At 46.5% G+C, this 14,695-nt stretch overlaps 4 protein-coding genes and 1 long non-coding RNA gene across 5 annotated transcripts; 3 read left to right on the top strand and 2 right to left on the bottom strand.

Moving 5' to 3' along the window:
* Window positions 1–1,401: 1,401 nt before the first annotated feature.
* LOC140525554 (uncharacterized) lies at window positions 1,402–3,327 on the top strand. The gene is made up of 2 exons (XR_011974056.1): window positions 1,402–1,487; window positions 2,973–3,327. It is a non-coding gene; the product is annotated as an uncharacterized lncRNA (long non-coding RNA).
* Window positions 3,328–6,001: 2,674 nt separating this feature from the next.
* On the bottom strand, window positions 6,002–6,501 carry LOC140525550 (histone H2B type 2-E). Its single transcript, XM_072641049.1, has one exon. The coding sequence runs from the start codon at window positions 6,455–6,457 to the stop codon at window positions 6,077–6,079; it is 381 nt and encodes a 126-aa protein (XP_072497150.1). The 5' UTR covers window positions 6,458–6,501; the 3' UTR covers window positions 6,002–6,076.
* Window positions 6,502–6,737: 236 nt separating this feature from the next.
* Window positions 6,738–7,244, top strand: LOC140525546 (histone H2A type 1-like). Its single transcript, XM_072641045.1, has one exon. The coding sequence runs from the start codon at window positions 6,801–6,803 to the stop codon at window positions 7,191–7,193; it is 393 nt and encodes a 130-aa protein (XP_072497146.1). The 5' UTR covers window positions 6,738–6,800; the 3' UTR covers window positions 7,194–7,244.
* A 1,291-nt stretch (window positions 7,245–8,535) lies between these two features.
* LOC140525529 (histone H1.4-like) lies at window positions 8,536–9,283 on the bottom strand. The gene has a single exon (XM_072641026.1). The coding sequence runs from the start codon at window positions 9,211–9,213 to the stop codon at window positions 8,554–8,556; it is 660 nt and encodes a 219-aa protein (XP_072497127.1). The 5' UTR covers window positions 9,214–9,283; the 3' UTR covers window positions 8,536–8,553.
* A 3,598-nt stretch (window positions 9,284–12,881) lies between these two features.
* Window positions 12,882–14,332, top strand: LOC140525533 (histone H4). The gene has a single exon (XM_072641030.1). It carries the CDS (start codon window positions 12,921–12,923, stop codon window positions 13,230–13,232), a length of 312 nt encoding a protein of 103 aa, XP_072497131.1. The 5' UTR covers window positions 12,882–12,920; the 3' UTR covers window positions 13,233–14,332.
* The last annotated feature ends 363 nt before the right edge of the window (window positions 14,333–14,695 follow it).

Below are 14,695 nucleotides of genomic sequence, written 5' to 3'. Positions count from 1 at the left end.
AAAAAATAATTTAAAAAAATTCTACAGTGGGGTCTGCTTGATTTTCAAATTAGGACGTGAACTGGATAATTAAAATAATTAAGAATGGTTTTGAATATTGTAGCTAAAATCTTTACTAAAACATTACTATTTACCACAAAAATACCTGAAAAATTGATCTATTGCAAGAAATCTTTTTGCAAATATGTCCTAGAAAGTAGACTCATTCTAGGCACTGTCAACAACTGACACACAAGTTAAAAAAAAAGATTTTGATTCAGAGATACATATTTCTGAGTTTGAGTGGGCCAAACTGGACAATTTGTGGACAGAGGTGAATGAAAGAATCCTTGGATACAGAATTTTGTGGTAAAATATTTCCCAAAAGCATTTCTTGACGGGAGATTGATTTTTTTCCCCTTTGATTTGATGTTTCTCTCTTTCTCAGCATCAAGAAGCAGAAAGACTTCTTTTACACTCATGTACTCAAGGATCCTTTTTAACATTCTTCTTCTAGTCTACAGATAGCATTATCTGTAACAGTGCTATAGATACCATGACCTGTTGTACCATAAATGTTTTAAAGATAGAAAAATAAATAGAAGGTGAAGACCAAAACTTTATAAACTTTCAGGTGACATAGATAATTTCATCTGTTGTTCTCCTATTTCTCTGATGCTTATAAGGTTAATTCTATAAAATTTGAACTGGTTGTTACTATATGATGTGGTCGTCCATTCTTGAAGAGGACCAAAATGGCATCACTATGTCAGACTCAAGTTACAGTGTGTCTGTGACTTATCAGACCAATATGAGCTTGGAATGCTGTATCACAAGTCAGGAACAAATAGTCTGTATGAACATTTGGGATGAATTCTCCAAATTTGTGTATCTCATGTACCTTTTGAACTATTTCACTTCTACTTTGCTCATAGAGCACAACACCTTCTCTTACGATGGCATGTCATGATGGGCAGTCTTGTGACAGTTTCTCTAATGTCAAGCAAACAATTTCAAAGTTCTTAAGAGACACCTTGAGAGTGTCCTTATATTACTTTTTCTGACCACCATGTGAGCACTTTCTCTATGTGAGTTCTCCATAAAATAGTCTTTTAGGCAAGCATAGGTTTAGCATTAGAACAACTTGGCTAGCCCATTGGAGCTATGATCTCTGAAGTAGAGTTTGAATGCTTGATAGTTTACTTTGAGAGAAGCCCTCGGTTTCTGGTATCTTATCCTGACAGATGATCAACAGAATCTTCCTAAGTAAATTCAAATGGAAGCCATTCAGTTTCCTGGCATGGCACTGGTATACTGTCCAGGTTTCCCAGGCATACAACAATGAAGTCAGCACAACAGCTTCTATAGACCTTCAGTTTGGTAGTCAGTCTAACATCTCTTCTGTCCCACACTTTCCTTTAGAGCTTCCCAAACACTGAGCTAGTTCTGGTAATACCTCTGTCAACCTCATCATCAATGTATACCTGCCTGGAAAGCATACTGCCAAGGTAAGTGATCATATCCACAGCATTCAAAACTTCTCCATTTGCTGTACCTGATGCTTCCATGTGTAAATGGTATGGTGCTTGCTGATGGAGCACCTGTGTTTTCTTGGTGTTAGGCCAAAATTAGCACATTTATTAGTGATAAGGACAGATCCTGGAGAGATGGACTGAATACTTCCATAGTGTTCTCAACAAACCATCATCAATCAATGCGGAAGCCATTGACTGTTTACTTCAGGCTGAAGTCAAACACTTGGGAGACCTTTGTGATTATGTTTTGGAAGGTCCAACTAAATTATACTGTTTTATTGCTAACAGGTTTAATCAGCTTAACTTAGGAAACCACCACAAGGGGCTTAGAACCTGAAAAATTGATCTATTGCAAGAAATCTTTTTGCAAATATGTCCTAGAAAGTAGACTCATTCTAGGCACTGTCAACAACTGACACACAAGTTAAAAAAAAAGATTTTGATTCAGAGATACATATTTCTGAGTTTGAGTGGGCCAAACTGGACAATTTGTGGACAGAGGTGAATGAAAGAATCCTTGGATACAGAATTTTGTGGTAAAATATTTCCCAAAAGCAGATGACTTCATGAAATAGACAGCCAACCACAAGACAGAAGAGAAATGATTTATTGGACCCCTATTATATTCCAATAAGTATTCATCAGTTCAGTCAATCTAGTTTATTAATAAACATTAAATAATGCTATTTATAAATATTAATATTAATGAAGAATTAGATGCATTAATAAATATTTATATACTATACCTAGGGATAATTACATAAGATACATTATTTTAATGGGCCTTAAACTTTAAAATACAAGCTATAAGTTCAATGTCCAATGTTCAAAATTCACTTGTCTAATCACAATGCTGACTAGAAGACTTCTACCCTTTTGGGTAGCAAGGATATGACCAAGTCCAGTGTGGGTGAGATGTCTTAACATGATATGGAAAGTCCCTCAACTTCTCTTGGATCTCCAAACCACTCTCCTGCCTAACATGAAGAGGGGCCTCTTAGTGGTCATATCATTTTAGGACCTTAAAAAGGGTCAGAGTCTGAATTAATCAACCAGAAAAAGAGCATGGACGTAACAGCTTCCTTGTTCTCTGAGTAAAGTTAGAGAGTACCTCTTCCTATGCCTACAAGGTCAGATGGGGACGACTTAAAATCATTTTTTATGAGACCCTTAACCTGAGACACTTGACTTACTACATAAGTTAGAAGCAAAGTTACCTACAAAAAGTAAATCAGTTAGTATTGATTACTTTGCTTTTATTTTGTTAAGGATTCTTAAGGAATCCCCTGAACTTGCGTTTTTGAGTTGCCATATTTTTCAGAAGCACTGGACCCCGAATATGCAGAAGGCCCTGAATGTGTCCAGGATAGCACCTTCCCCACCTGACTCCCCCTTTCCCATTTCCACACTTCCTCCAACCCCTTTGTAACATAACCTGTTGTTTGTATCCCAAACTAGACTCCCTCTGCATCCTTGAGAGTCAAGACAGGCATCATTCCGCACCACCTTGTGTACCTGAGACTACTGTGGATAAGAGAAACATGAAGATATGGTCTAGCAGTCCCAAAGAGAAAAGGAATGTGGTTCTTGTATTGGCCTTGTTCCTCCCCTTCAGGAGAGGTTTTGTCATTTTCCCACCTTAACTTCACCTTTCCCCCTCTCATGCTATGCTCCTTCATTTGGAAATTTCTGGTGTCTCTTCCTTCCTTTGTCCCAGTATTATAAAATGCAAACTTCTATAAGGAATGTGAACTCTGGGTTCCACATGCGTGCTCATTTCTCTTATAATAAACCTAGTTTTCATAAAAGTGTCATGAAGTTGTGATTCTCTATTGACAATTTTTAGTGTGAATATAGGATTGAGTTCCCTTCTTGGAGAAAAACTATGCCTAAACAAAACCTGACTAATGTAGATAGATAGTCTCTGAAGTCTAGGTTACCTACAGCTTTGGCGATTAGATAGATTGATAAGATCTTATCATTTAGTAGTAGATAAGTTAGAGAAAGAAATATATATAGAAATGAAATCATAGAATTAAGGTCAGACATCACAGGACTCTTCACTAAAGATCAGATTGCCATTTTTCAGATAGTTGCAGCTGGACTGTTGTGGGGACTGCCTCAGCTCTCCACAAGTTCCTCTGTCCTAATCATAATTCCATTTTCTCCTGCTCTCTGAAGCAAGGTTCCCACTCTAAAAGATCTGTGGGCCCCTTTAAAGTAATATTCCTGATTAGAAAAGTCATCACCTGTAGGACAAGGCCTTCTGGGGTAAGAAAGCTTGGCAGAAGCTAACTAGTCAGGCAACCCATATCACCCAATCAAATTATTTCCTTTAAAATATAGATGCTACATCATTCAGTGCATTTTAGTTTTTTTTTCTCTCTCTGTCTCTGTCTGTCTCTGTCTCTCTCTCTCCCCTTCCCTCTCTCTCTCTCCTTCCATCTCTCTCTTTCTCTCTCTTTCTCTCTCTGTCTGTCTCTTTTCCTCCCCCAATTATTTGTCATATATTTGTCATTTCTCTCTCTCTCATGAAACCTCCCCCAAATGGAACAATTTTATGTGAAAAGAAACATCTGAACTAATATGCATAGCGTTGCTAATCAAAGTTCCGCATTAGCAATGTTCAAATATGTATGTTTCCTTCTTCACCTTAAATTTGTCAATTCTTTGCCAGAAGGTCAGTAGTTGTTGCTTATTCATTTTCTTTGTAGTGGATACATGACTTATCATTGCATTGGGTAGAGCTCTAAAGTCTTTCAAAATCATTTCACTTGATAATGTCACTGTCATTCTTTGGCCAGTTCTGCTCACTTCACTCTCTATCCAACTCTTAGAGGTCTGTCTTCTCTTCCCAGGTGCAACTGAAACTGTTATGTCACTTCTTATATTAGGATTCCCTTCCATTCACATTGTTCATTGATCTAGTCACTTTCCTACAATAAGTGGCCAGCTTCTTTGCATTTTATTCTTTGTCACTACAAAAAGAGCTGCTATAAATATTGTTTTTGCACATATTGGTCTTGTACATACAAAGCTCTTTCTGTGATCTTGGAGGTAGAGGCAGCGGGTGTGGTGTAATGAACGCTTTTGTACAGCTTAGTGACTTATGTGGAATACATCCAACTTGCTTTTTCAGGAAAGGGAGTAGGAGTAGAGAAGAGACTGGGGGGGGGGGGGAGGAGGGAGAGATGGGATTGTGGAAAAACCCACAGGTAGATCAACAGTACATCAGTGTTCCCGTGAACTTTAGCCCTCCAACATTTCTCATTTTCCTCTTTTGTCATCTTTGCCAATCTGAAGGATGGTTAAGAGTTGCTTTACATCTTCATTTCCCTGGCATTAGATTTCATGTGGTTGTGGATACCTTGGATTTCGTCCATGGAAAGCTGCCTGCTCATGATTTTTGACTTTTTTATTCTGTCAGGAAATGGCCTTATAAATCACAAGCAGCTGCACATATGTCTTGGATATTAAGTCCCTCTGATAAAGAGAAAGTTGTTTCAAAGATTCCCACCCCGCTACCCATTTTACCTTCTAATTTTAGTTGCGTTCGTGTTTTTCCTTTATTGTTTTTGCCTCTCCCCCTCTGGTCAGCCCTCCTGCCCCCAGCCCCGCCCCCCAAAAAGCCTTTCGATTTCATGCAATCAGAACGGTCTGTTTTCCCTTGTGTGATTCTCATCGTCCAGTATTTCATGAGGGACTCTTGCCCGATCCAGATATCTCCGTGCTTGTAATTTGCTTACATTGATTTTATTTTGGTGTGTGCTGTTGGAAGCTCTGCCTAATTTCTCTCTAACGCTTTCCAACTTTTTCAGCAGCCTCCCTCTCTATAGGGACATAGTTATATTTTCCCTCCGTGCATGTCTGTTAGGCCAATCAATGTAGTATTGGTGTTGAGGAGAGAGATGGGAGAGTTGGTTCAGGTGTGAATGAATCCACTTAGACTTTGGGAGTTTTACTGAGGCAAAAGCAGCCGTCCTGAGATTTAGCAAGGAGCTAAACAAAGGCAGTGATGTACGAAAAGAACCAGCCTTCTGTATACAGAAACGATGTAATCTTTAGGCTTTCTGATGGGGCTTGGAGATTTAGGGACCGAATAAGGAAGATGGATGACACAAGGGAGACAGGGGAAACTTTACGACGCAGGATAGGAGCAGACAAGGAATTGTATGGTCCAGGATAAGAGGGAAGCTTTATGGTGATTCAAGGCACCTCCAAGTGAGAAAACAGATGAGAGGCTTCACAAAGTGAATCCTTTAAAGTTATTTTTAACTCTTGGGGCACCCTCTATATCCGTACCATTGGCTTGGGGTGAGAAGGCTCCTGGAGTAAAGTTAGTCAGTGAAGTGCGCTGGGGCTGACCCCACAGTGTGACTGTTAACTCTACTCAATGAGAGCAAAGGCTACCACACCTAGGAGGTGGTCGCTCAAGGGAGATGGACAAGCCACACAGATTCGTGGCACATGCCACAAGGTTAAAGCTCTTACTTTGAAAGGGTGGGTGGCTCTTAAAAGAGCCCTTGGGGTTAAAAGTTTTGAGGTCCTCGCTGGCAAGTACTCTACTTGGAGCTGGTGTACTTGGTGACGGCCTTGGTGCCCTCGGACACGGCGTGCTTGGCCAGCTCCCCGGGCAGCAGCAGGCGCACGGCCGTCTGGATCTCCCGGGACGTGATGGTGGAGCGCTTGTTGTAATGCGCCAGGCGGGACGCCTCGCCGGCGATGCGCTCGAAGATGTCGTTGACGAAGGAGTTCATGATGCCCATGGCCTTGGACGAGATGCCGGTGTCGGGGTGGACCTGCTTCAGCACCTTGTACACGTAGATGGAGTAGCTCTCCTTGCGGCTGCGCTTGCGCTTCTTGCCATCTTTCTTCTGCGCCTTGGTCACGGCCTTCTTGGAGCCCTTCTTCGGGGCGGGAGCGGACTTGGCGGGCTCAGGCATCTCGCAGACAGAAGAAGACCTCAACGAGCCAAAGAAGAAACCGAACGCAGCCTTAACCAAGCAGTCTGTCCTACTTGTAGTGCGCGTATTCAAATGAGAGATTAGAAAACTCTAAGGTCTGATTGGGTGAAGCACCTCAAGCCGTTTCCCTATTGGGAGGAACGTATGCAAACGAGAGATACCCGTTCTCCTTTCCAATTGGCTTGTTAATCGAAAGAGGTTTTGAACCAATCGGACAGCGTCGTTTGGCCTACCTCTTGATAGTATAATTGGTCCTGCACGCTTCCCGAGACCGAGACCGCGCTCTTTTGTGGTTCTGTCAGAGACGTAGTTTCAGGTCGCCATGTCTGGACGCGGCAAACAGGGAGGCAAAGCTCGAGCTAAGGCCAAGTCTCGTTCGTCTCGGGCAGGTCTCCAGTTCCCCGTGGGTCGGGTGCACCGTTTGCTCCGCAAAGGCAACTACTCGGAACGAGTCGGTGCCGGGGCGCCGGTCTACTTGGCAGCCGTACTGGAATACCTGACAGCTGAGATCCTGGAGTTGGCTGGTAACGCGGCCCGCGACAACAAGAAGACGCGTATCATTCCCCGCCATCTTCAGCTGGCCATCCGTAACGACGAAGAACTGAATAAGTTACTGGGCAAAGTCACCATCGCCCAGGGCGGCGTCCTGCCCAACATTCAGGCCGTGCTGTTGCCTAAGAAGACCGAGAGTCACCACAAGGCCAAGGGCAAGTAAAGGCCTCATGAGGGATGACGGACACCAAAGGCTCTTTTCAGAGCCACCCAATTGTTTCAGGAAAAAAAGCTGTTAACGAGGTCTGATCCTTCTCCTCTCTTCCTGCTGTTAACTTCCTATAACGGAAGCATCCTGAGGGACAGGGGCTGGGACTGCAGTGGGCAGTGTCAGAACCATCTTTTGAGTTTCAGAGAATTAAAAAGTACAGCCTAGTCTCAGGAGAGACTTACCTGGCTGTACCCCTGGCCTTTGGTACACACAAATTTCGAGACGGGACGGAGCATTTGTGTCCCAGTTCCGAACGAGAGAAGACGAATGCCCCGTGAAGCCTAAGTGTAGGTGTGTAAAATATGTTAGCTAGACCGGGTTCCCGGTGGCCCAACCACTTTAGATGTCCGAGTCGCCAAAGTGTGCAGTTTGCACTTATGTCCAGGCGTTCGGGGGCGAGAGTGGACAGGAAAGGAGGATAGGAAATGTGCCAGGAGCGTCCAGGATACAAAGCCCGGGGCTCTTCTGAGTGTAACAAGTCCCTCCCCCCAAAACAAGGAAGAGGGGGTAACCCCCCCAACTCCCTCCCAAAAAAGAGCGCGATTTTTAAGCTTAACATAAAGACTCGTAGAATAACGTGACATATCACAGTTTCTCGGGGAACCGGTGAATAAAAAGAAAAGCGTTTAGGATAGGCTGGGAAAAAGGAGAAAAGAAAACCACGACAAAGTGACTCAGGCAACCAATGGCTCAGGAATTTGAGGCGTCGGGCTTCCAGGGCTTTTAAATGGAAGCGGCTGAAGGCATTTTCTAGTCAGGCGTTGTCCTGTTTGCAGCGTTGACCGCGTATTTTTAAAACGTGAGGCATTACGGCTCACAGGCTATGTAGACAGCCTGAGCCCGCAAGCGCGCAGGCGGTAAGGCTCTCTCCCTGTGAGCTAGCGGCCGGCCGCAAAAGGGCCCCAGCTCCCCGCAGTGTTAGTTAGGAAAGCTCGCCGCTAGCAGTCCGGCAGCTCTGGAGCTGGGGGAGGTGCAAAGCTCTCAGAAATCAAACGAGCTACTGCTCCGCGACATGATGGCATAAGACGGGCAAGCAGCGTGCTTAGTCTCCATGCTAAATGTGTAAACTCTCGGGAAATGAGGCTTAAAGTGTGTTGCTGCGTGTGGATGCCCGCGAAACCAGCATTGTCCTACACTCTCCCGGTGGCAGTCCGCCGCACGCGCACAGTCCCAGTGCCGGCCACGCCCCCCAAGGAGCAACTGCTCCAGGTCGAGGATGCCAAGTGTTAGGAGCCCTTTCTCGGAGACCGTGGGGTGGCTCTGAAAAGAGCCTTTGAGGCTTCTGAAAGCGGAATTTTTCCGTAGCACCCTTTCACTTTTTCTTTGGCGCTGCCTTCTTAGACTTAGCTGCCTTAGGCTTAGCAGCCTTGGGCTTGGCCACCTTGGCCTTGGCAGGGCTCTTGGCCACTTTCTTGGACTTGGCGGCTTTAGGCTTCTTTGGGCTCTTGGTCGCCTTCTTGGTTCCCACCGCGGCCGGCTTCTTGACCTTCTTGGGAGTCTTCTTCGCGCTCTTCTTGGCAGCTGCTGCCCCTGCCGCCTTCTTAGGTTTCTTGGCGGCAGCGCCGGCAGGCTTCTTGGCCTTGGCCGCGGCGGTCTTCTTCCCCTTCGCTTTGCCCTCGCCGGCAGAGGCCTTCTTGTTGAGCTTGAACGAGCCGGAAGCACCGGTGCCTTTGGTCTGCACCAGCGTGCCCTTGCTCACCAGGCTCTTGAGCCCCAGCTTGATGCGGCTGTTGTTCTTCTCCACATCGTAGCCGGCGGCCGCCAGCGCCTTCTTAAGGGCAGCTAGGGACACGCCGCTGCGCTCTTTGGAGGCTTCTACCGCCTTAGTGATCAGCTCGGACACCGGGGGTCCCGCGGCCTTGCGCCGGGCTCCTCCCGACCCGGCAGGCTTCTTAGCCTTTTTCTTGACCGGAGTCTTCTCAGCCGGCGCGGGGGCCGGAGCGGCCGGGGCGGCGGGGGCAGTCTCAGACATGCTTGTCCGCTCGGACTGTCTCAGGTGAGGAAACCACAAACGCAACGAGACGCAGACCACCACGGTCTCTGTAGCCGAGGACACTGCGCCTGGGAGTATATATAGACAAGGGAGTCGTGCTGTGATTGGTGCGCTGTGCAACCCGCCTTCTCAGCCACTTGCAGCCACTCGGCTCTCCTTCATGGTTGTGTTTCTTACCCCTGAAAAAAAGGGAAAAAGACAAAAATTCCCGGCACGCAATCGTGCTATTTCTACCCGAATCTGAAGCCACAAGACTCTGGGTTCGGGTGCCACTCAGCTTCTCCCTGCAGCCTCAAATACTGCCCTCGGAGCCTGGCCTAATCTCCCCAAGTCCCCGCAAAACTCAGGGCAAACGGAGACAACTCCCTGTGTTTCCTCTAAATTCGAACGTTGCCCTTTCCCTCCCCATGGTCTTTCCTCCACGCTACAGTCATGCACACCCTTGACTTCTCATTTCTTCCAAAACGAAAAAGATTCTCTTCACGTTGACATCGAAATCGTGTTTCTCAGGGAAGGAAGTAGCACAGGCTCTTCGCGATTTCGGCATGGGGATTCATGGGAATGAGACTCAGCAGAAAGGGTGTTGCATCCAGGACAGGCAGCTCCCTTCAGGACGTGAGGGGCTTTGGAAGATCCTTGGACCACTCACCTGAGGGAGGAAAGTCTCATCTTTTGAATTTCAAGCCGTTTACTACCTCAGAAAGGCCTAGATTTTGATGAGGGCGGGTCAGGGGTGGCAAGGGATGGGAATGGGGGGAGGGGACGACAAGAACCCTGCTGCTTCCTTAGTTCCCTTGGATTTCACTCCAAAAGAGAAAAAAAAAAGTCACAGAATCTCGGAGTTGGAATGGATCCCAGGGCAAGAATTGCACACTGCTCCACACAACCCAATACGAGTCCATGTGCAGCTTGGCAGCGGGTGGGGGAAACTCTTCTTTCCAGGGAGAAGGGGTCACCCACAGAAGCAGCTTCTTGCCGTTAAGGATAGGTCTAAATGGCTAACAACGAAGCTCTCCCTCCCAACAAAAGCCAACGTCAACTTCTACGAAGTTCACAGTGGGCAGCCATCCTGTGCCACCAGATTTCCCCTCCCTTTACCCATTTCCCAGGATGCCTCACCCCCAAACACACACACGTACAACTTCCCTTTCTTCTCCAGAACAACTTAGGCCCATGCACCTCGTCTTGACGATTTTCAGCTTATCAATGACCTTCCTAAAACGTGTCACCCGCAACTGAACACACTACTCCGGAATCGGTCTAGAGTAGACACTAGCCCTGTCTTGACACAGCCTTTAACCTCCTTAGCTTTTCTGGCTTCCATATCTTATTGCTGAATCCCCTTGAGCTCTCTGCCAGCCTCTTAGGTCCCAGATCCTTTTCACAGGAACTGCTGCCCAGCCATGGTTTCCATCCTATTTGTAAAACTGGGTTCTTTTGCACCCAACTGTATGAGACTTATTATTTTCCTCTAGTGAAGAGCTCCTTACTAGAGTCACACTGCCACTCTCACCTAGCCAGGGTTTGGGGCATCCTGATACTGACATCCAACAAATTAGTTACCTAGCTTTCCTTCATCTGAAAATCTTCCCTTCCCTGAATCTGTGCCCCAAACACTGGTCTTGGATCTTCTCTTTCTAAACATTGCTAAAAACAAACCCTCTTTTAGTGTTCTTAACTTTCATTCCGCACCATAATTCATTCTGAACTGCAGCCCTCCTGACACCATTATCATAGAATCAGGGCACACTCTGTTCTGTTTCATCGTTTGTACCTTGGTTTTTTTCCATTCTAAGCTCATCAGTGAGTTCCCTGTGTGTACATATTGCTCCTTCCTGACAACTCCCTCTTTTCCTCCTCATTGGAATTAGACCTCTACAGCATCTTCAGGGATTTCATTCTTGGGAGCTGCTCTGTCCTCCTAGGATCACTTCCCTTCCCAACAACTTTAGGCCAAAGGGTCCTATCCATCCTTTCCTGGAAATCTTTTGCAATCTTCTCTCTCAAAATCCAAGGTCCACATAAGACTGCTCCTGGTCTTCCTCTCCTTTACTATCACCAATTCTTAGGGTCCCAGTATCCCCATCAAGGTGCCTAGTATTCCTCTCCCCTTCCCCACCCCTAGTCTCCACAGCAACCAGATCCTTCTTGGTTCCAGAAAGGCATGCCCCTTTTGAAGTGTGAAATAATCATTAAAAGAAGAAATTATCAGCCCCTCTGATTCTGTCAGAGAAACAGAACCCCAGCACATATCCAGAAATCTCCTGCCACAAAGATAGATAGATAGGTAGATAGATAGATAGATAGATAAATAGATAGATAGATAGATAGATAGATAGATAGATAGATAGATAGATAAGATAGACAAACAGACAAATACATAAAAAAAAAATTTCAGCCCTGACATTTCTAATGTTTCCTCAAAGGGAAGGGTACAGATGAAGGATAAAGAGCAGTTGGGTCAGTTTGAAGGACCCATAGAGTGTGAGGAAAATAATCAGCCTGGAAAGATCAATTAGAAGCTAAACTGTGAATAGTTTTAATTGCCAAACGAAGGAGTTTTGTCTTTTTCTAGAAGCAATAAGGAGTCCTAGAAGCGTCTTTGGCAGGAGAGTGACATATGGTCAAGTATGGATTTTACTATTACTTTGGTGGCAGTGTGTAGGATAGCCTGGAGAAGGAAGAGATTAGGTTATGTGCGGGGAGACCCATCATGAGACTATTGCAATCGCTGCAAAGAGACATGATGAGTGGTTGTGGTGGGCTTCTTGTAAGAAGTAGACTAGACTGAGCTTGACAGCTGATCAGATGTGGTAGATGGCAGTGGGGGCTGTTGCTCTGCATGGTGAAATTTGTAATGTCCCTCGAGGTAGGCAGGGCCTAGGGGAGGCGGGGGACAGAGGGGGTAAACGGGAGGTTTGGAGGGGGAGCACTTAGGGAGAACGCCTCAGAGGTGAAGGGGTCAAAGGGTACCTTCCTCCAGCTCCGGACCATCTTGCCTTGCCCCCCTCCCCCAACCCACTGCCCCCTCTATCTTTAAAAAGGAAGGAAGGATTGTACCTAGGTGGAAGGGAGGGAGGAGCTGAAGACAATCCTACAGTCTCAGGGACCCATTTGAACCCATCACTCCAACTGCTGCCTTTGTTTTTTTGTCATGTTCGTTAGTAAACGCAACCATTAGACGACAATAATAGACAAGAGGATTGCAGGACTTTTACTCAGCAACACAACTTTCTCACAGCAAAAAAAAAAAAAAAAAAAAAGTTGGGGGAGTCTGAAAGAACAAAAACACCAGCACCAATCATAGCCTCCCGGTACATCTTTCAAAAAAGGCAACGCAAAGCGTGCACACCAGAAACTCCAAGGGAATAAATATCGCTACAAAAGTGAATTGACCTGAAGGACCAGGGTTTCCTGGAATCAGACAACTAAAATAAAAAATCGAAACAGGTAGCCATAAAATTCCCCTTCACCTCCTCTCATCAATGAGCATGCAGCAGGTTAGCCTTTTCAGGGTGGAGCTTACCAGTTCTTTCCCTCTGACTCTCTCCCGCCTCTTCTCTGCCCCGCCCCCTGGGCCCTTTCCTGTTCTCAAAGAGGTCCGCCGGCGGGAAAGGCCGCTCCCTATATATACCGTGGCTGCCGGCGGTTGGATACCGAGTTCGCTCGTCTTTGTTTCTTTCACCATGTCTGGCCGTGGCAAGGGAGGAAAGGGACTTGGGAAAGGGGGTGCCAAGCGGCACAGGAAGGTGCTGCGGGATAACATCCAGGGCATCACCAAGCCTGCCATCCGCCGTCTGGCTCGGCGAGGGGGCGTGAAGCGTATCTCGGGGCTCATCTACGAGGAGACCCGCGGGGTGCTCAAGGTCTTCTTGGAGAACGTGATCCGTGACGCCGTCACCTACACGGAGCACGCCAAGAGGAAGACCGTCACTGCCATGGACGTGGTCTACGCTCTCAAGCGCCAGGGCCGCACTCTCTACGGCTTTGGCGGCTAAGTCGCTGTCCTCCTACTTCCCAGGTCTGTGCCTCTGGTGCACCCACCCCAAAAGGCCCTTTTTAGGGCCGCCCATCTTCTCACTAAAAAGAGTTGTGCCCCTGACGGTGCCCACGAGAGCCTTGTTGCGTGCGGAATCGGTAGCCAAAGGCTTTAGAGGGCGGGTCGGCGTTCTGTACCGGTGGGTTCGAGGGAGAACGGGTTACCATGTTGGGTGTTGGGTCCATGTACTCCCAATGCTTTTTAACTTCACAGGGAAAGAACAGCCAAACTAAAAGCTTTTGTTTCCTAGCAAGGAGCTGTTGGCGGGGGTGGGGTCGACGCAGAACATCCTCCCGGATGTTGGGAAGGGGTCCGCCTGCCCAATGGCTTCACGACAGCAGATAGCGAAAATGATCGCCCCATGACGTGATGCTGACGCCCTATCGGGAGGCGGGACTCCTGCTAGTGGGAGAAGTACCCCAGGAGCTGGGCTCCGTACCCAGTTCCATAACCGTTTGGTGGAATGCCTACTCCGTTCAATACACGGGGAGACAACCAAAAGGAAAAACAGCGCATATCTCCTGGAGCAGCTCCTAGTCAGGTAGAGGCATATGACTTAAAGCCAAATCACAGCACTGGACTGGAGATCAAGTGGCCTGCTGTTTTTCCCTGGTTGCCTTAGTCTTCTAAGTGAAGATCTGGACTTCTTCATACTGAAAATGGAGGCTGGGGGCAGGAGGTTTGGACTAGATGACTTATAAGGTCCCTCTCTTCTGAAGGTAAATCTTAGGATCACAGTTCTTTATCTCCTGCACTTGGAAGAGCATGAATATGGATCTTTCAGGAAGACAGGGAACCAGCCTCAAAGAGGGCGCGCGCGCGCGCACACACACGGAGAGAGAGTCTGTACTTTTTAGTGTCAGAATGTATGAAAACTATGGCGGGGAAAGAGGGGAACCACATGGAAATCTTTCGTGGAAGTCTTTGTCCATGGCTAATAAGCCCTTACTAAGGATGCATGTTTTCACTAACCCTTTTGGGTCTAATGATTTTAGCATTTTCTGCAGAAACAATGGTTTCCCAATTTAAATTGTAAATAGTGAAACTTGCTATGTGCAGTGGAGCCTTTTGGGTTTGTCATTTGATTTGTTCTGAGTATTGATACCAGATATATATAATGATATAGACTTTTGACTTAATTTCACATTAGGTATCCATCATTCCAAAGGAAAATTCTCAGAGTTGCTCCCAGGAAGTGTCACCTTGCCACAAACAAATGCTACAGTCACATACACATAAGTAGATGTAGATTGCTGGAAGATGGAAAGTCTTACGAAGGTAGTGGCAGAATCCTCTTGACTCAGTTTACCCAGTGGTATTTCCTTGCTTGCAGTGACTTTCACCACATATAATAAATTCTGCAGGACACCAATGTGATTAGTCATGCCCTGCTAAGTTATTCTAAGTCTTCTCCTGAGCAGG

The sequence above is a fragment of the Notamacropus eugenii genome, chromosome 2 (genome assembly GCF_028372415.1).
Source record: "Notamacropus eugenii isolate mMacEug1 chromosome 2, mMacEug1.pri_v2, whole genome shotgun sequence".
In the NCBI taxonomy this organism is placed as follows: domain Eukaryota; kingdom Metazoa; phylum Chordata; class Mammalia; order Diprotodontia; family Macropodidae; genus Notamacropus; species Notamacropus eugenii.
The sequence above is the reverse complement of the archived record's forward strand: the minus strand, read 5'-3'. Positions and strand labels throughout refer to the sequence as shown.

Excerpts from the sequence above, each read along its gene's own strand:
- LOC140525550 (XM_072641049.1), bottom strand. The coding sequence starts at position 6,457 with ATGCCTGAGCCCGCCAAGTCCGCTCCCGCCCCGAAGAAGGGCTCCAAG.
- LOC140525546 (XM_072641045.1), top strand. The coding sequence starts at position 6,801 with ATGTCTGGACGCGGCAAACAGGGAGGCAAAGCTCGAGCTAAGGCCAAG.
- LOC140525529 (XM_072641026.1), bottom strand. The coding sequence starts at position 9,213 with ATGTCTGAGACTGCCCCCGCCGCCCCGGCCGCTCCGGCCCCCGCGCCG.
- LOC140525533 (XM_072641030.1), top strand. The coding sequence starts at position 12,921 with ATGTCTGGCCGTGGCAAGGGAGGAAAGGGACTTGGGAAAGGGGGTGCC.